The sequence below is a fragment of the Gracilinanus agilis genome, chromosome 4 (assembly GCF_016433145.1).
Source record: "Gracilinanus agilis isolate LMUSP501 chromosome 4, AgileGrace, whole genome shotgun sequence".
In the NCBI taxonomy this organism is placed as follows: Eukaryota; Metazoa; Chordata; class Mammalia; order Didelphimorphia; family Didelphidae; genus Gracilinanus; species Gracilinanus agilis.
The window spans coordinates 209166277-209187150 of record NC_058133.1 but is presented as its reverse complement, the minus strand read 5'-3'; the positions used below and the strand labels follow the sequence as shown (position 1 = coordinate 209187150).

The 20874-nt window shown below is 37.3% G+C and overlaps 1 protein-coding gene across 1 annotated transcript in view; it reads right to left on the bottom strand.

Moving 5' to 3' along the window:
• Positions 1-13772: 13772 nt before the first annotated feature.
• The window catches only part of GRB2 (growth factor receptor bound protein 2), a 121255-nt gene continuing 114153 nt past the window's right edge, over positions 13773-20874 (bottom strand). Inside the window, exons 4-6 of the mRNA XM_044674442.1 lie at positions 19893-20015; positions 17421-17589; positions 13773-14350 (exon numbers count right to left, since the gene is read on the bottom strand). Of these exons, the coding sequence (XP_044530377.1) occupies positions 14165-14350; positions 17421-17589; positions 19893-20015 (478 nt within the window). The 3' untranslated portion in view covers positions 13773-14164. The remainder of the gene's footprint in view (positions 14351-17420; positions 17590-19892; positions 20016-20874) is intronic.

Sequence of the window (20874 nt, the reverse complement as noted above, 5' to 3'; positions counted from 1 at the left end):
GATCCACCTGTCAATCAACAGTGTGGACTCCTGGCTCCCAGAGATTCAATATAACAGAAGTTAACTCTGTTGTGGGGTACAGAGATTTAACTACAGCAAGGGAGGCAATAATTGAAGCTATGAGGCAATATTCCAGATGCCTAGGAACCCGGTCTAAATTTGAATGCCTAAAGCAGGAAGTGGGAGAGACTCCCTCCACTTTCCTTGATAGAATTATTGACTGTGCTGAAAAATGGATTGGGTTGGATATTTTAATAGAGGAAAACGTAAATCACATTCACAGGCAGTTTGTGAAAAATGCATGCCCTGTGGTCCGAAATTATTTTCAGAGTAACTGTCCAAACAGGGTCTTGATGAAATTCAGAGAATTGCTATCTTTTCCAAGATGAGAAAGATAGACAATCAGAAGAGAAAAATGATATAATTGATAACCAAAGAAATCAGAGAGCTTAAATAAAAACTGAAATCCAATGAAGTGCAGGAAAAAACAGTAGCTGCACTAAGAACTTATAGACAACCCAGAAATAACTACAACCCCAGACAATACAGAGAAATCCCAAAATGTTATCTTTGTGACAGACCTGGTCATCTCATGAAAGAGTGCAGATTTAGGGGGCAATTCTTTGGACAAAACTTCAGGAGAAACAGAGGCAATAAGTTTAATCACTTTCATGGATTCAGGCAAAATGGATATGGGAATTATGGGTTTAACAACAGATTCAATAATGGATTTAATAATGCATTCCAGTATGGGAGACCAAACTACCCAAATTATTTTGATACTGGATGCTGCCATAATTCACAACAAGCCCCAGACCTGAATACCATGTAAGATTATATCAAAGCAGGCAATCATCCAAAATATTCCCAGAGAGCTTGTGGGAATCCCCCAAAACTTGATATGCAAAAAGGTGTAACTTCATTATAAAGGTGTGCCAAGAACTGTGCAGTTAAAGGTCTAGTATATGGAGAAAATGGACTAGGAAGGTTGGGCAATGAAATAAGAACTAATGAAAATGACAAAGAGATTTTAAAAACATGGCAAATTATTACAGGAGAAACCAATGAAGAATTAGAGAATGAGGAACAGGAACAAATGTTGAGTTTTCCTGATCCTAGTATGTTAGCTCTTGTAATACCTGTCCATTCTCCATAAAATAGCACAGAACCCCATGTAACCCTAAAAATAGCAACTCAAGGTTACGATTGTCTCTTAGACACAGGTGCTGCCAAATCTGTGTTGCAGAAATCCCCTGAAGAGTGCAAAGCAGTGGGTTCAATGGAAGTTGTGGGTGTGACGGGAAAACCATAAAATAAAGAAAATTAGAACCAAGAATGGTTTTGCTTAGACTTCTAAGTGTAGAACACTTTTCTCCTAATGCCAAATTCCCCAATGAATCTAGTGGGTAGGGATCTTCTTTGTAAATTAGGAGCAACCATAGTATGTACACCAACAGGAGATATTTCTTTGAAACTCCCAGAAGAATCCCCAAACCATTTCCCTGTATTATTCCTGGATACAATGGATTTAGAGGGGGAAGGAAATAACATCAATCAGATACCGGATATATTCCAGAAGGCTTATGGGCTGCAGATTCTACAGATGTAGGTTTATTAAAATCAGCAACCCCTGTTAATGTACTGACTAAAGGAAGTCTATCACCATGCATTTCACAGTACTCACTTAGTGAAGAGGCCATTGATGGGACCACCCCAATAATAAACTCATTATTGCAGCAAGACATAATAATATCACGCCCCTCTGAAAATAACACCCCAATTTTACTGGTTAAAAAAATCCAAGCTAGATGCTGAAGGACAAATAGTCTATAGATTCATTCAAAATTTGAGTTGTTAATGATCATGTAGTAAAATCTTACCATTGTACTAAGTCCTGCTACCATCATTTCATCTATCCCAAGTCATGAAAAACATTTTAATGTGGTTGATTTATGTTCTGCTTTTTTCTCAATACCAATACACAAAGACTCACAGAAGATATTTGCATCCACATGGCAGGGAAATCAATATTCACGGTCCTGTTTGCCATAAGGATTCTGTGCAAATCTTTCATTGTTTTCCCAAATCTTAAACAAAGATTTGAAAAATATCCAGTTCAAGGACAGTAAGTTCATTCACTTTGTAGATCAGTGATTCCCAAAGTGGGCACCACTGCCCCCTGGTGGGTGCTGCAGTGATCCAGGGGTGGTGGTGATGGTCATTGGTGTATTTATCTTTCCTATTAATTGCTAATAAAATAAAAAAAATTAATTTCCAGGGGAGCTAAGTAATATTTTTTTCTGGAAAGGGGGCGGTAGGCCAAAAAAGTTTGGGAACCACTGTTGTAGATGATCTACTTCTAGCATCACCATCTGCAAAAGTGTGCCTATGTGATAGTAAATGTCTTCTGTGTGAACTCTACAAGAGGGGACACAAAATATCAAAAGCTAAACTTCAACGGTGTCTTATTTGTGTAGAATATTTAGGGTTTGTGCTGTCCGAGGGGCCCAGAAGCATTTCCCAAAAGAGAGTATCAGACATACAAAAGTTGAGTGTCCCTAAAACCAAAAGGCAACTCAGAGCCATTTTAGGAACCACAAGTTTTTGCAGACAATGGATACCTAATTATGGTAAACTTATGAAACCACTGACTGCTTTAATGAAAGACACTGAGAAAGACCCACTGAAGCTAAAACCAGAGCATTTGTAAGCAATTGTAAAGTTAAAAGAAGCGATATTATCAGCTCTTGTTAATGGTATCCTTTATTATTTGAAACCATTCTCACTCTATGTCCATGAGCAAAAGGAAATAGCTTCAGGAGTTTTGATGCCGAGCTTAGGACCAAACCAACATCCTATTGCATATCATTCTGGTCAACTAGGTTCCATAGCTGCAGGAATAGCTCCATGCTTAAGAGGAGTGGCAGCAGCTGTATTGCTTGTTACCAAATCCACAGATTTAGTGTTAAGCTGCCCACTGACAGTTTATTGTTCACATGAAGTCATGGCACTTTTACGAAAGTTCAGAATGCAGGCATTTTCAAATCAATGCCTGGCTAAATATGACATAGTGCTTTTGGGGAATGAATATATAATGATAAAGAGATGCAATACCTTAAATTAGCAGATTTACCAACACAGGGGGAACCACTGCATGATTGTGAAACTGTAGTGCAATTAATAAAAAGACCTCGAGAAAATTTGTCAGACACACCTCTTGACAACTGTGACCTGATCTTATTCACAGATGGATTATCAACTATGCAGAATGGAATAAGATGTACAGGTGCTGTGGTAGTTAGCAAATTTGAGACCCTAAGGTTTGCTTCACTACCTAGGAATATAAGTCCTCAGGGAGCAGAAATAATTGCTTTAAAACACGAATGTGAGGGGTAAGCTGGGTAGCTCAGTGGATTGAGATGGGAGGTCCTAGGTTCAAATCTAGCCTCAGACACTTCCCAGCTGTGTGAACCTGGGCAAGTCACTTGACCTCCATTGTCTACCCTTACCACTCTTCTACCTTGGAGCCAATACACAGTATTGACTCCAAGACAGAAGGCAAGGGTCTCAAAAACAAACAAACAAATAAATAAAAAACACACATGCAAACTTGCAAAAGACAAAAGTGCAAATATTTTCACTGATTCCAAGTATGCATTTGGAATTTGCCATGCTGTTGGTTATCTCTGGCTTTAGAGAGGATTTTTAACATCTAGTGGGAAAAGAATCACTCATGCAGAAATAATCCAAAAATTATTGTCATCTCTCCAACTACCAAAGGAGATGGCAGTGATTCACTTCAAAGGGCATACTTTAGGACAAGACAATTGCCAGAGGAAATCTTAGGGTGGATATGGCTGCATGACATGCTGTACAAAATGCTTCAGCTTGCATTATGAATCTGTTATAGATACCACAGATTTAGAAAAAGCATACAATGACAAAGAGATTAAGAAGTGGATGCAAAATTTTGGAGCTAGAAAAGAAAATGGGATTTGGATAGTGTTAGTGGGAAAACTAATTCTTCCAAAAGCATTTTACTCTTACATCTGCCAAGGAATATACACAAAGGGTCGTTTTGGGACACAAGCATTAATTGATACTGTCAAAAGAACTTGGATAGCTCCAGGAATTAACACTGTGGCAAATAAGATCTGCTCAGCTTGCTTTGTGTGCACAATTCAATCAAAGCATATTTAAGCAAAAAGCTTTTGGTGGTCATCTACTAGCTCACACACATTTGCAAATAGATCATATCAATATTGTGACAATTAGATTAAGTCTACACTGTCCATCTGTAGATTTAATGACCAAAGGTGAGAACACCTTCAATTTTGGGAGGTCCATAACCCATGTGTGCTAGAGTGGGCGACGAATCAGAATTGATTGACTGCCCCCTAGGCAGTCTTAAGAGAAGTGTCTGTTGTGATTGGACACGCAAATTAGGAAGTAGACACAGGAAGTGACATGTAGGCAATCCCTTTAAAAAGAGAGAGTTGAGTGAGTCAAAGGGGTCTTCTGCTAGAGTAGGAGCTCTTCTGGTTCATGGAAGAGTGCTGGCTGGGACCCTGAAAACTTGGTGAGACTGTTTTAAATATCTTCTTTGGAATTCCACATGGTGAATTTAAAGACTGAATCTTCCTGAACTTCTCTTAAGGAACTTCCCTTTCAAAAAGACTCTGTGACTGAAGCTTTGCTTCATACACATCTGGGGCCTTTGGGCCTCAGCTCTTGGCTCAAGGCTTGACCTTTTTCCAATTAAGGACTAATTAAATCTGACTGGTTTGAGCCAGGGGCCAGAGCAAATTACTCAGTGTGTTAGATCACTTATCCTATCTTATTCTCTCTATAATTTTCTTACTTACTCTCTCTTCTTAATTGTAAATAAACTTCTATAAAAATCAATTTTTCCTTGAGATTATTCTTGAGGACTGATAATTGTTCAATCCTCTGGAGACCAATTTTTAATATATCCGACCCCAAACCCCTTTTTCCCATTACAATTTGCCCAAATCAGGACATTTAAATTTTCTTTAGTGATAGTGGACCAACTAACTAGATGGCCAGAAGCTTTTCCATCTAAGCTTTGTAGCCAAAATCTTGTTGAAAGAGATCATTCCAAGATTTGGTATACCACTGAGAGTAGATTCTGTCAAAGGGGGTCATTTTACAAATTCAGTTCTAAAACAAGTTTATAAGAATCTGGGTATCACGCTAAAATTTCATGTCCCATATCACCCACAAAGTTCTGGTCAGGTGGAGAGACTAAACAGAGAAATCAAAAGTATGGTTGGGAAATTATGCACAGAAACTCATTTGAAGTGACCAGAGATTTTGCCTCTAGCGCTGTTCTACCTGAGCACTAGACCAAGAGGAGATGTGCATATCTCACCATATGAAATGTTATTTGGACATTCACCATTGCAGGCAAAAAGTTTTAAGACAGCTTATGTATCTATGCTTGAAGGAGATCTTGCACTTGCTGAATACATCACAGAATTACAAGAAATGGGAATTTTAACTCAAAGGGGTCTGTTAGATTATGCACTCCATACGATAAAACTTGGAGATCCAGTTTACATAAAAAAATTTTAATAGAATTAGGGCAACACAACCATTATGGGTAGGGCCTTTCTACATTATTTTATAACACCTTCAACTGTTTATGTATTAGAGAAAGATTCGTGGCTACATTGCTTGCATGCAAAAAAAGCAACAGCAGTAGAAGAGATTACACCAGACAACATTGCTACAATCAAAAAGATGTCAGAAGAAAATGTTCAAGAAGAATAAAATGGAGACAAAGATCAAGATCGAGACAAAGAAGACAACATAGAAGAGAAGATGACAGCGGAAAAGATGATTGAACTGTAACAAAGACACTGCAGAAAAAAATCAACATAGAGAAGAACACAGAATGATTATGGACAGGAACTATAAGATTTCTGCGCCATTCTAACATTACACACTTTCACTATAGTTGCAAACAAACACTACATAGTAACAACATGAAGATAGAAGACAGTTGCAGACTAGGTGACTTTAAATATTTGTTAAGTATTCACTACAAAATAACATACACATTAAATTAATAAGATCTTATCTCACAGGAAAACTTTGTGTTCCTAGGAGATAACATCAGAACATACATATTTTTCTAAAGAAAATCTTTAAGGTTTTCTTAGACTATCTTAGGGGGAATCTTATTTTCCTCCAGCAACATGTAAATAGTTTATAAATACTATGTACATAGTCTTTAATATAATTTGTACATAACATATACATAGGTGTAGAAATTGTATAGATCTGTATATTTATATAGATGTGTATATAAATTGTTGCAATTTTTATTTTATTAGTATAGCAAATTGATTTTTACTTTTAATGTAGTTTTGGTTTTCTGGATTAGTGATAGGATAAGATCTTAGCATAGTAAAAAGTTTCATTTGAATTGTTCAAATAGGATTTGTAAGGTGTAGTTTGCATGAGTTTTGCATAGTTATTATTTTAGAAAGACTTTAGTTTTTGTAAAACATAATTTAAATTCCTTTTTTGTAGCTGTATTTTATTATTTCAAATGTTTTTCAAAAGTTTGAATTTTGTATTTTGCATTTTGAATTTCTGTAATTGTATGTTTTTCACTTGCATGTGTGCAAGTATGTTTTCATTGGTTATTTTTCATTGAAATTTTCTTTTCTTTGATTTATATCCCTAGTGTAGATTAGCACAGATAAGTGTAGCAATAAGAATAGGATAAGTGTAAGATTAAGAGTATTTTTTTTGGGAGAAATATAATAGTAATAGTGTAGCTTTAGAATTACATAGAATAGTAAGCATATGGGAGAGATTTTTTTTTTATCACTTCATATGCTTGAAGGGGGGAAATTATAAGGATATTAGAAAATAAGTCTTGTCATATTAGTTTAGAGATAAGAAGAAGAGAAGCTGGCTTGAGAAAGAATTGGAGTGTCAAAAAGAGCTGAGACGGTGTCAGTTTCAAGTCTAATGGTTTTTCTGTGACAGTTACTCTCTCTGGGTGGGGCAGTTGGCAGAGTCGCTCATATAGACTCTCCTGTCTGAGGTAGAAGGAAAGGAGGGAAAAGACCTGAAGGAGCTTAGTGTTTTCCTTTCCCAACTTGGGAAATACTAGTGATTATCTACTGTTTTTAAAGATTGTTTTAACTCTGAGAAGACTAAAGAAAGACCTGGTCTTTGGTTTGGACTTTGAGTTTGCTAAGGCTCAGAGTCCTAACGTGATTCTTGTTGAGAACTCAGTCAGCTAGCCTTTGTTATTTTTGTAATTTGAAGGTGAAGTTAAGAATTTTAAGAATAATAGTGGTAGTTTATTTAGAATAGTAAAAAATTTGGGTTAGTTAGATCAGAAAGGACCAGTGTAGCCTGTGGATACAGGAGAAGCGGGTTCCTTGTGGAACAAAGGAGTTTTATTTGGGTGGAATTAGAATCCCTTACAGTTAGAAATCCTTTTTATCCTTATATTTTCAATAAATACTTTATTTTTATTACAAGTCTTTTTAGCGTCCTTGCACCTGGCCCTGAAGGGAAGTTCACTTATGAGCTTCATTTCATTTTATCACTGAAGATACTTTTGATTACATCTATCAAAAGTATCTGAACAGTTTTGAATCTTTATTTGCATAGTTTTCCCCATTTATTTTTACAGTTTGTACCCCAAAGAGATAAAAAAAAATGGGGATGGACCTGTTTGTACAAAAATATTTATAGCTATACTTTTTGTGGTGGCAAAAAATTGGAAAGTGAGGGAGTGTCCCTCGAATGGGGAATGGCTGAACAAATTGTGGTACATGATGGTGATGGAATACTATTGTGCTATAAGGAATGATGAATAGGATGATTTCTTTAAGAACTGGAAAGATCCATGGAGTGAAATGAGCAGAACCAGAACAACATTGTACACAGTAACTGAAACATCATGGGACAATCAAATGTAATAAGAGTTTGCTACTAAGAACAATACAGTGATCCAGGACAATTCTGAGACTTATGAGAAAGAATGCTATCTACAGTTAGAGAAAGAACTGTGGAAGGAGAAATAACAAAGAAAACCATGATTTATCACTATTTCTATGGGTATATTGTAAGGGGGAAAAAGGGGTTTTATGGGTTCAATATATTAAAAGATGGTCGCCAGGGGATTGAACTATTATCAATCCTCAATTAAGAATAATCTCAAGTCAAAATTGACTTTTATGGAAGTTTATTTACATGAGGAGAAGAAATAAGGAAATAAGAATCTATCCCACTAACTTACCCAAGGGTTAAAGGGCCTGAGGCCCAGAGGTGAATGGAGCAAGCTTCATTCACAGAGTCTATAAAAAGAAGTTTCTTAGGAGAAGTTCAGGAAGATTCAGTCTTTAAACTCACCACGTGGAATTCAAAGAAGATATTTAAAGCAGTCTCACCAAGGTCTCAGCATTCCAACACTCCTCCACGAACTGGAAGAGCTCCTTCATTAGCAGCATTCTTTACTGAAGCCCCCTGCTGACTGAGGACTTTCTCCTTTTAAAGGGGTCACTTGTGCATCACTTCCTGTACCTCCCTCCTAATTTGCATGTCCAATCACAATAGACGATTCTCATAGTACTGCCTACGGGGCAGTCAGTTGATTCTGATTTGTCACCCACTCTAGCACACGTGGGTTGTGGACCTCCCAGAATTAGAGGTGCTCTCACCTTTGGTGATTAAATCTAAAGATGGGTAGTGTAGACTTAATCCAATTATCACAATATAACTTGAGGTTTTTGTTTTAAAAGATTATTACAAAAATAATATGGAAATGAGTGATAATACATGTATAACTCAGTGGAATTGTCAACTCCAGGAAGGGAGAGGGAGACAACATAAATCATATAACCATGGGGAAAAAACCCCAAAACTACAAATTCCATTCCAGACACTTTAACTCTGTATGGATCTGGATATTTTAAGAACATAGTTTTTATTTTTTAATCCATTTTGCTATTCTATTCTATTTTATAGGCAAGTTCCTTTCATTCATATTGATGGTTATGACACATTTATAAATATGTTTTTCCTTCCTTTCTAGCCTCATTTTTTTTTAAACCCTTGTACTTCGGTATATTGTCTCATAGGTGGAAGAGTGGTAAGGGTGGGCAATGGGGGTCAAGTGACTTGCCCAGGGTCACACAGCTGGGCCTTTCTAGCCTCATTTTGCTTCTCTCTGACCTCAAATTTAAATAGAGAAAGAAGGTAGACAGGATTGTGATCTATAACTTATCTGTACTGACTCCATTTACACATAATTTTCAGTCCTCTTTTCAAGGGGCCATTGACCTTTCCATTGCTCTTTAACCTGCCATTTGAACTGGTTTGTGACTTATTTTTAGGTCTGCTAGAAGCCCAAATTCTTAAATGAGGCTTGTACAGTCTAGTTCTATTTTGTCTAACAGCTCTAAGCTTCCTGACCTTTTGTCTCCCTAGAATGAAGAATACATTTTATCTTCCTCCTATTTTTCAGTTTTAAATGAAATATATAGTTTGACATGAACAGTTTTTCAGTAAAGATTTAGCCTAATGCCTTCAGGCTACCCCTATTAGAAGTAGCTTTATTGTAGTGAAAGGAGTACTGCAGTTTCTAGCTCTGCCACTCCTTGGTAATCTCAGTTTCTTCATGTGTAAAATAGGAAGATTAGAGTAAATGATGTTTAAGGACCCTTTCAACTCAGATATTTTATATCTTTAAGTTCTTCTATCCAGTTCCAGTCTTCTTCAACTTTCTGTCTGGAAAAGACTTGGTGGAGAGGTAAAAGTATGTTAAAGACCTTGCTACACTCTCAAGTGGAGAAGGAATAGGATTAGACTTGTTCTGTATGGCCTCAGGGGGCAGAATTAGGAGCAATGAGTGGAAGTTGTTGCTATTTAAGCATAGTTGCCCAGAGGTCCAAGGGGTTGTTCTATGACAGAACCCTGGCTCTGGACTCATGTAAACTAAGTTCAGTCCTAGAAGAATTTTGCCTCCAGAAAGAGGTACCGAGTTCTTTTAAAACTGTATTGTCTCTGGTTCTTTAAATCCCCAACCCAGGAGCTCTGGGAGAAATCACTTAACTCAGATCTAGTGTCTTTCCAAAAAGGATCATATGGAAAGGTACTCAATCTATCAAGTACAAGACAACCATTTCCTCCACACACACATATCAAAAAATGCCTGAAATACAATAAAGACTTAAAAAATGAAATGGAAACCCTTATTTCTTATTGTCCTGGGAGGATAATACTAAAACATCAAAACATGAAACATTTTATGGGGCTGCTGAACAATCATTTTGCTTTCACCTCTGCTCTGCACTGTCCAAAAAACTTCAAAGTCTTTTATCTTTTGGTAATCCAGGCATGGCTTGGGCTCATCTTCCTGTTGATGGCCATCTTCTTTGAAATGTGTTGTAGAAAATGCAGGAACATCTCTTACTGCCAGTCATTCAAATCTCTTGGGTATGCAAGGTTGCCATTATAGCTGGAAACATCCATCTGAGGACCACTGTGTGGTCAGTCATTCTCAGGAAAAGAAACAAAAAGCAGAGAATGCAGACAAGGCTTTGAGATGCAGTCTCAGGCTCAACCATACAAGCATATGCTCTTGTTGATATTTGTGAACAGCCACCATAGCTGCCTGGGTTGGGGATGGGGAGGCAAGAGAGCTGTTCAAGACTCAAATTACATATTCAGAAGAGCAAGAGAAGCTATCTTTTCTTTTAAGGTCTACTAAGTGAGCAGCAGTTGTTGTTAAGTGGTCAATCCTCTTTGAAGCAGCATTTTGTCATGATGGCACATAAAAGACAAATAGGTATCAATCAGAAACTTTTGGCTTTGAATGCCCTTTAGTGAGGGAACAAGAAGGGATCGGGAGGCATGTCCAGAAGATCCTATGGTCATGTTCTAGAGGTGTCTCCCAATTACCACTATCATGGAAGGAAGAACTTGCTGAAAATTGGAGCAGGTAAAAAGCAATGGGCTGTTGGGAAAGGAGTGTGATCCCCATCACTTTAGTTCAAGTGATGGCAAGATGTCTTAAGACACATGATTCTAAGCTTAGTTCTAGTTACCTAAAATCCAAACACATTAAACAACCAGTAGAAGGTACAAGGGTGACTTAGCCAGAAGGCTTGGGTAAAGGGAATAAAAGCCCGCTTCAAACACTTTTAAGTGTCACGTCCAGGAAGAATTAAAGCTGTTTTCTTTGGCCCAGAGGCCAGAGCTGTGAGTAAAGAGTTGGGGTGGCAGGGACAGGTTTAGGTTGAATGGAAGTAAAAACTTTCTGAGAATCAGAGCCTTCCAAAAGTGGAATGAGCTGCCTGACTCAGGAGAGGAAGTACATTTCTTGTTCTCTGGAATCTTTCAGGCTGACTGATTAAGGTCATTGCAGAAGAACTTCCTTTTTAGGTAGAAGCTGACCTGGCTGAATTTCTAGTCCCTTGAAATCTGTAATTGAGGACTAGGTCGTTTACATGACCTCAGGTTGGGCTATCAACACCAGCCTGTTCTGTTCTTACCCTCAAAGCAGCCTACTAATGCAAATGTGCTTCAAGAAACCACCATGGGGGGCAGCTGGGTAGCTCAGTGGATTGAGAGTCAAGGCCTAGAGACAGGAGGTCCTAGGTTCAAATCCTGCCCCAGACACTTACAAGCTGTGTGACCCTGGGCAAGTCACTTGACCCCTATTGCCAACCCTTACCACTCTTCCACCTATGAGACAATACACAGAAGTTAAGGGTTTAAAAAAAAAAAAAAAAAAAAAGGAAGACACCATCATGAAGCTGCTCTTCCTACAAAGATCATCCTGCCTTTTACTCATTTGGAATGCCCCCAAAGACACAAAGGTAAGATACTAGTGCTTTGTCCTCAAGGAGCTTCCATCCTTCCATTCTAGCAGAAATATTCTGGGGTCAAAGGTGCACTGACATTAAATGCTTTCTCAAGATCATATAGCAAGTCAAAAAAACAAACTAGAAGTCCATAGGAGTTCTGACTTCCGGGCCTCTTAAAACATGCTTCTTAAGTTGCATTTAAAGGCAAGTAGAAATAAATACAGATACAAAATGAAGAATACATTGTATGTTTATTATTCACAGTTAATTACTACCTACCAAATGCTGTTGCAGAGTTAAAGGATTAAGTACATAGGTCTTTTTTATTTAAACACTGATTTCTTTTTTTTTTTTTTTTAATATATATACACAAAACAGTTCAGCAAGGCTTCGTGATATACACCAATTCCAAAAAAAAACAATCAAATGGTCCAGGTGTCGAATGCCAAGGTTCCTTTTATCATAACTGACGGAAGAAGAAATAGAACCAAAAAGGAAGAGGAGAAACACAGGGAATGCTCAGCTTGGAGAGCTGCTTACCTCTTGGTGAATCAGAAGATTTAAAGGCAGCATCCATCTCTACAAGTGCCCAAAGGCCTTTAATAACATTTCAGGAAAAAAAAAAAAACAACTGAGGAAAAAATGAAGGTGGACTTCTTTATTTTAAGGGGATGGGGCATGAAAATAATATGTTGCGCTGGAAAAAAACAGTAATGTCACGAATGATTGGCACTAAGGGCATTGCTGTTAAAGTAGTCTCCCTTTAATTAAAATCATTTTCCCCAAATACTCTTTCTGCTTCAGAAGTTTTTTGTTGTTGTTTTTTAGGGGTAGTCAGGGATGGGGCAGGATGGACTAGTCACAAACAGCCTGCTGTTAACTAGGAAGTGAAGAAACTAGTCCCTTGCTTCTTGAATGCTCCATTAAGCAGGTCAGGAGACACACACATACACACACACACACACATGCACGCACGCACGCATCAACATTTCAAGCAGACATCCCTATTTTTAAGAGCAAGACAATATAAATAGTTAACATTCCTACACCAGTGTAGGAATATAGGATTATGTTTTAAGGTTCAAGAACAATAGTTTAAAGTTCAACTATTTTTCTCTTTTGGTTTTCTTGCAGTTGAACATTTTCTGGCCATAGGGAGGTACATGTGAGAATTATTGTCTCCCACCAGTCAAGAGAGAAATGGAGATCATCTGAGATCCTCAGCTTTCTTTTCATCGAACTGAATCGAATATGGGAAGGGATTCAACCCTTGCCTTTTTCCATGGGCTGGCTACCACACTGCACTGCTGTTGGTAGCATCTATGAGTCTATGCAAACCTCTGGAAATATGAACTTGCTCACCAATATTAAAGCTTAATCCTTAAAGACTTCTGGCTTCAAAGAGACAAGAACTTAGAACTTCTCCTTGTTTGACTCCCTATATCCCTCCCTGACAAATATAAAATTATATATATATATATATATATATATATATATATATATGAGGAGACAAATTGGCTGAAAAGTTCTGGACTGTCTTTATCTTAAAAATTACAGCAAAAAAACCCTGAAAATAATGGAAAAGGCACTATGAAAAAAAAAAGTTCAACAATACACCATTTAGAAAAGAACATGGTAAAAAAAAAAAAAACCAAGCTTTTGCTATTTAGAATTTTGCAAGATGGCCTACATATTAGCAAAATATCTACCATTCACTCTATTTTGCTCTCAAACTGACAAATACAAGGTTTACCCGAACCCACAAATACTTTTTCTCTTAGAGCAAAAAGATATGAATTCTGAACATTTCAGGAGTCCTCTCTTTTTTGCAAGAAAAGGACAAAGTGTATTCTTTCAAATTGCTCATTCTATCTAAAACAGACATTTTGCATAGAGAAAATACCAGTCCACTTGGTTTCTTATCTTTTATTATCTGCATCAGTTAAGATTAGGTGTGTCATTTAATGTCATGCACTGATGGACAGAAGAGAAAGAATGGGGGGGAAAAAGGGATAAAGGAAGGGAAATAGGAACACCTGTGAAAATCTGTAATAAAAATTATCTTTTCTTAATTTAAAGGTAAGTTTTGGCATTTTATATCCAACTCCCTTTCCCACCCCTCCCTCCCTCACCAAAGTTCCATCCAGAATGAGAGAGGGTCACCCTAAGGTGACTTAGGTGTTATGGCCAGATGCTCAGAGCTCCCTCACTGGCTGCTGTTAGATGCAGCATGTGGATTTTACTTTTGTATGTGTGTATGTTTTAAAATTTTCTTGTTTCCTTAAATAATTTCTTATTGATTCTTAGATGTTCCGATTCACTGGGGTGACGTAGTTACGTGGAAACATGCCAGTCTGCCCATGGCAGGCTCCTTTCCACCAGTTGGGGTCTGAGTTATCGAGGACCTGTATGAAATCTCCCCGACGGAAGCCCAGCTCTCCATCTTCCTGGGGGTCAAAGTCAAAGAGGGCCTGGACATATGTTGGTTGCTAAAAAGGAAAGAAAGAATTAGGTTGTTCACTCGCTACGTTGTTGAGAGATCTGAAATCTATGTCACAAATGGTCTTAGTTTATTATCTTTCAAATGTGTACCATAGGAAGAAAAACAGTTCAGATAAATGTTCCATTGTTAACAGGCCACCAACATCATCTCAGGCTAGTCAAACTCTACATAGTGTTGCCCTAGATAACGTAACATTCTAACCAAACCTCCCTATATACAGCAAAATTCTTGATTTGATATTGTCCAAAAAAATCACCTGAGAGGCAAATTCAATAGTTCTTTTCTGCCTCCCACAATTGTTTCACTTAATGTCATCTTTTTTATGGAATTAATTAATGACATCAGGTGGCATGTGCCTATATGCTGGAAATATTAAGGCCTAGCTTTTGCAAGAAGAATAGAAAAGAGCAGTTAAGGCAATGCTTAAGACAAAAGATTTGAGGATATTTTCCTTTTTATACTTACATCATATCATCTACAAGTTCTTATAGGCCTTAGGTCTGTCACAGAGGTAGGTAATAATGATAAGAGTGGAGGAAGAGTGTGTCGTTATTATAATACTAAGTGTGAGCAGGAAAGAAGTATTAGGGGATTGAAGGAAGTTATTATTTCTTTCCCCTACCCTTCAAAAGCATCACCTTGCTTAGCTACTTCCTTCTGTGCTTTCAACAGGAAGAAATTTGGCAGTGAGAGCCAAGGAAGCAAGCACAAAGAAAACTCTACTTGCCTCCTTTTTTGATGCGGAAAGAAGGAAAGGATCAAACCTGTGATTCCATTGGTGGAGGGAATTCTCTATCAAGGCAGATCTGCAACTACCCTGCAACTTAAGAGTCTAAGAGGTTTTAAAGTGGGTTTTCTAAATACAGTATCATATCATCTACAAAAAAGGGATAGTTTTATTTACTTGTTGCCTATGTTTATTCCTTCAATCTATTTATTTTTATTAGTGCTACTACAGCTAGCATTTCTAGTATGATATTAGTAATAACAACAACCGACAACATTCTTGCTTCATCCTTGATCTTACTAGAAAGGCTTCAGACTTATTCTTATTATGGATAATGCTTGATCTTGTTTTGAGACAGTATTTATAATTTTAAGGAAAGTTTCATTTATTCCTGTGCTTTCATGTTGTCCCCACCCCTCCAAACCCTTACCTTCTGTCTTGGAATCAGTATGGTATATTGGTTCTAAGGCAGAAAGGGCTAGGCAATGGGGGTTAAGTGACTTGCCCAGGGTCACACAGCTGGTAAGTATCTGAGGCCAGATTTGAACCTAGGACTTCCTATCTCTAGGCTTGGTTCTCAATTCACTGAGCTACCCAGCTGCCCCCTGCTTTCATGATTTTAACAAGAATGGGTGTTATATTTTGTCAAATCTTTTCTGTATCTATTGAAATAATCATGATTTTTGTTTTTCTGTTATTAATATGGTCAATTGTATTTATAGCTCCTCTAATATTGAATGAGCCCTGAATTCCTGATATAAAGTCTGATCCTAACATATCATATTAAAAATGATAATTAGAATTTTTGGATTAATTTTATTAAGTCAATTGGTCCATAGTTTTCTCTGTATTAATTATCCTTGATTTAGGCATCAAGACTATATTTGTGTATTAGAAGGAATTTTGTGGGACTCCGTCTCTACCTATTTTTTTCTGAACAGTTTATTATGTAGTATTAGAATTAATTGTTCTTTAAATGCTTCATAGAATTAATTTGTAAACCTATCTGGTCTTGGGTTGTTTTTTTTTTTTCCTTATGAGGAAGTTCATTTATGACTTGTTCAATCCCCCCATCCCTCCACCCCAAATTAGGGTAATTTAAATATTCTATTTCTTGTTCTATTAGTCTAGGCCAGTGATTCCCAAACTTTTTTAGCCTACTGCCCCCTTTCCAGAAAAAATATTACTTAGCACTCCTGGAAATTAAATTTAAAAAAATTTTAATAGCAATTAATAGGAAAGATAAATGCACCTGTGGCCATCACCGCTCCCCCGGATCGCTGCAGCACCCACCAGGGGAAGGTGGAGTCCACTTTGGGAATCACTGGTCTAGGTGATGTAATTTTTGTAAACACTCATTCATTTCATTTAGATTGTCAATTTTGTTAGCATAAAGACTAGGCAAAACAAGTCCTCATGATGGTTTCTATTTCATCTTCAGTGGTTGTGAATTCATTTTTTTCATTCTGGATACTGGTAATTTGGTTTACTTCCTTCTCCTTCCTTTGATTTTTAGGGTTTTAATTTTGGTGTTTAGTTGGGAACTTAAATTTTTTTTCCTCCTAGTTTTTTTAAGTTGTATGACCAATTCAATGATTTGTTCTTTCTATCTTTTACTGATATAAGTGCTTAGAGATATACATTTCCCCCTAAGTAGTGCTCTGGCTGTATATTCTTTTTATTTATTTATTTTATTAACCCTTACCTTCTATCTTAGAATTAATATTAAATATTGGCTCCAAGGCAGAAGAGCAGTAAAGGTTAGGTGATTTGCTCAGGGTCACATAGTTAGGAAGTTTCTAAGGCTAGATTTGAACCAGATCCTTTCAACTCCAGGCCTGGATCTCTTTGCTCTGAGTCAGTTAGCTGCCCCTATATACTATTATTCATCAGTACTGTTCTAGGGCAGAAGAGTGGTATGGACTAGGCCATGGGATTAAAATAACTTGCCCACAGTCACACAGCTAGAAGTGTCTGAGGCCAGATTTGACCCCAGGACCTTCTGTCTTTAGGTCTTTCTTTCAATCCACTGAGCCATCTAGCTGCCCCCTGTATACTAGTATTCTTAAGGAAAAAAATGTAAAGATAGGTCTTCAAGGAGAACATACATGGGAAAAAAAAAAGGTGAAAATTTCTAGTGACATGCCTAATGTTTAAATCTCCAGAAAGGTAGAATATTTTCTTTCATACACATTTTTAAATGTAACACAAGAATATAGTAACGAATGAATGTTGAGCTAATATCACAAGGCCTTTTTCCTCCACTAATTTGCTGAGGCAAGTCTTAGTATTTTAGGTAGTATTGATGCTTTACTCCTTATGAACTTACCTGTGGCACCTGTTCTATGTCCCGCAAGAATATCTGCTGGTTTCTGGAAACAGAGGTGGATCTGTGATAATCTACCAGCTCATTTAAAGAATTGAACTTTACAACCCAAAGGAAATACTTTCCAGCCCCATCTCGGAGCACTTTGAAATGCTGCACATCATTTCCAAACCTAGGGAAGACCAGATAATACATGTTAGGAAGTCAAAGAGTTCCGTCTCCAAGTTTAGGCAGGGCATCTCTTATTACAAAAGGAAGTTTAGTAAGAAAGAAAGCCAATCATCTTTCTCCCAAGCTAAACTATCATATACTTGTAGTTTGGCTCAAAAAACAAGGGATGGAATGATGAGATGCCCCTGTTGGGAAGAACATGGTATTCAAATGTATTAGCTGTTAATGTTAGTGGCATAAACCTAGAGGTTTTGAGTTCATCAGGATTAGCATATTTCCTAAGTTTAAGCACACATAAAGAATTCCTATCAGATACAAGGAAACCAGAAATTTTGATACCATTATAGTAAACATTTGCCTACAGATATCAAGGATTGTTTTTGCCTAAGGCAAGGAATAAGAATATAGATTTCAAATCTACTAAGTAAATGGGGAAAATATCAATCTCGCTTATCAAATCTTGGTTCCAAAGCATAGAACTTCACTGAATAATGAATAAATATGAGTTAAAAGAAGAGAAATTCTTCAATAAAATGATTGATACAATGCATAATAAGTTAATTGTCCACTTCTAGTAACTTGATTCTCCTTTCTACTTGGAGTAAATGACCTTCAGGGAAAATGGAAAGGGGGAAAAAAAGATGCAGGAAGCATAGAAATTAAGTCCCATTATAATCCCTAAGTGGTTGCACATATCCCATTATATGCATTTTAGTTTAGATTGACAAAGGCAGAAGTCTCAATTACCAAGGGTCTGCCTCCTAATAATAGCCAAAAGGATACAAAAATATTTTTGTCTTTAACATTATCTCCATGGCTATTTCCCCTCAAATAGCCCTCCACAAAAATAACCCATTAGGTGGCAGCACTGAGTTGCCAAAACATCAGAGTGCAGTGGCAATCCAATGCTTAGAAAAAAATGTTTTATATGGCAGTTAACCTGGCCTGTTGAGTGCAGATATATGGAGAACATGGAAAGAATCATTCAGCCCCTCTTCTACATCTTCAATAAGAATTGCCACCAATGGGGGCAGCTGGGTAGCTCAGTGGATTGAGAGTCAGGCCTAGAGATGGGAGGTCCTAGGTTCAAATCTGGCCTCAGACACTTCCCAGGTGTGTGACCTTGGGCAGGTCACTTGATCCCCATTGCCTACCCTTAACCACTCTTCTGCCTAAGGGCCAATACACAGAAGTTAAGGGTTTAAAAAAAAATTGCCACCAATAATCAGAAATATGGGTTCATAGATGAGCCTAAATGGCATACTGAAGATCATAAAAATAATTGGACTCTTAAATGCAATTAGATAGCAGACACCATGCAGCCTATTCACTCCCTTCTGCTTCTTGTTTTCCATTTCAGAGGGGGAAACTGAGAACTACCCAGAATTCTACTAGTTCAGATTTAAAATTTTTGCAATTAACAAAAAATGATTTGCTTTTCCCCTCCCCCATCTTCTCCTTCAAGTTGGGCAGGGAGAAACATTAAAACAACCACAAAAAACCAAAAACAACCTTATAACAAATATAGTTGAGCAAAACAAAATCATTTGGCCATGATATAAAATATATCTCATTCTGCATCCTAAGTCATTTCTCTGCTACGAAACTGGTAACAATTCATCATTGGTTCCCTGGAATCACAGTTGGTCTATGTTAATAAAAGTTCTTAAGTCTTAAGTTGTTATGTATGTATGTATGTATACACACATGCATATAAATAAATTAAAAAACCAATGTTACATAAATTGTTTCCTGGTTCTGCTTCCTTCACAATGCAATAGTTCATATATGTCTTCTTAGGTTTTTCTGAAGCCATACTTTTTTTAGTTCCCCTTTCAGCACAAAAATATTCCATTATATTCATATACCAGGATTTGTTCAACCATTCCTCAACAGATGGGCACTCTCTTTCTTTTCTTTGTCACTCCAAAAAGAGCTGCTATAAATATTTTTGTACATACAGGTCATTTTCCGCTTTTATTTCTTTAGGAAACAGGTCTTATAGTGGTATCAGTGAATCAAAGGGCATTCAGATTTACTGACTTTTTGTGCACAGTTCCAAACTGATTTCCAAAATAGCTGTCCTAATTTACAGCTCCTCCAATAGTGCACAAATGTGCTTATTTTCCCACAGCTCCTCCAACATTTATCGTTTTCCTTTGTCTTCAGATTTTTACTCTTCATGATTCCAAAACAGCTGAGCTTCTGAATTTGCCAGGCTATAAAATAAAAAAACTGGCTTCTGCAAGTATCACAATTAAGTTAGTTTGGAAGTGGGCAAGAGAGAAGTAGAGAAAGACTCACTTGACAGAGAGGGAGAAGTCTCCAGGTGCACTCTCACTCTCCCGAATAAGAAAGGCACCATCATGTCGCTGTTTGCCAAGCATTTCTTCTGCTTTTGCTCTGGGGATTTTGCCAAAAAACCACCTACAGAACAAAGAAACCCAGTCAAAGCCTGCTCCTCCACATTTTAAAAAAAAAAAGGCATCTAAGGCCCTTGAAAGTGTTAGCAAAAAGAGGACACCCTTCAGAAGCAATATACTCAACAATTAGGTTAAGTCAGGGCTATTCTGTTGAGAGTTCTGTAAGTGAAATCCCCTTAAATGACCCCTATTCTCCCTAGGAAAGTGACTCATTACAGAGCAGTTCATTACAGTACTGAATAATTTCTATATGGGTAGACACTTAAAAATCTGCCAGATAGGTGAAAGACCACAGTTTAGCTTCTCATTTACCAGAGAGATTTGGGGAAGCCCCTAGTTAAATAAACTTGAAAAATGTACAGCATGAATCAAATAAGGAAAAAGAGGCCCACTCTATGTAGTCATTTGCTATTCATATTACTTTGCTACCAGGAAAAATAGGATGATGTAGGGAGTGAGGTGGGTGGCTAGAAGCAAAATTTTTCTGCCATGGAAACAGTCTCAAAGGTAAAAGCTCTAGCCTTTTAGAAACAGGTGTGCTAATATGTAATGCCATTCTTGCCAGAAGGGAGAATGAACTTTTACTAAGCTAGTGTCAGGAACAAGAGAATCTACTCAGGTAGTTTGTTGAGAAGTTGTGTTTTTCCCTTAGGAAAAACTTATATCACCTTCTTTTATTATAATATACCACTGACTCTGGGTATTGGAGGAAGTAAAGCTATCTTCTTATGCAGCCTAGCTACTCTAGGTAGAACACAAAATTGGATTTATTAAGCAGTTCTACAAAATTTGCTGCTCTGAAGTTGTGCAGTTTATTATTGTTGTTGTTGTTTTGGGGGGAGGGGAAGGTGACTCCCTCTCAC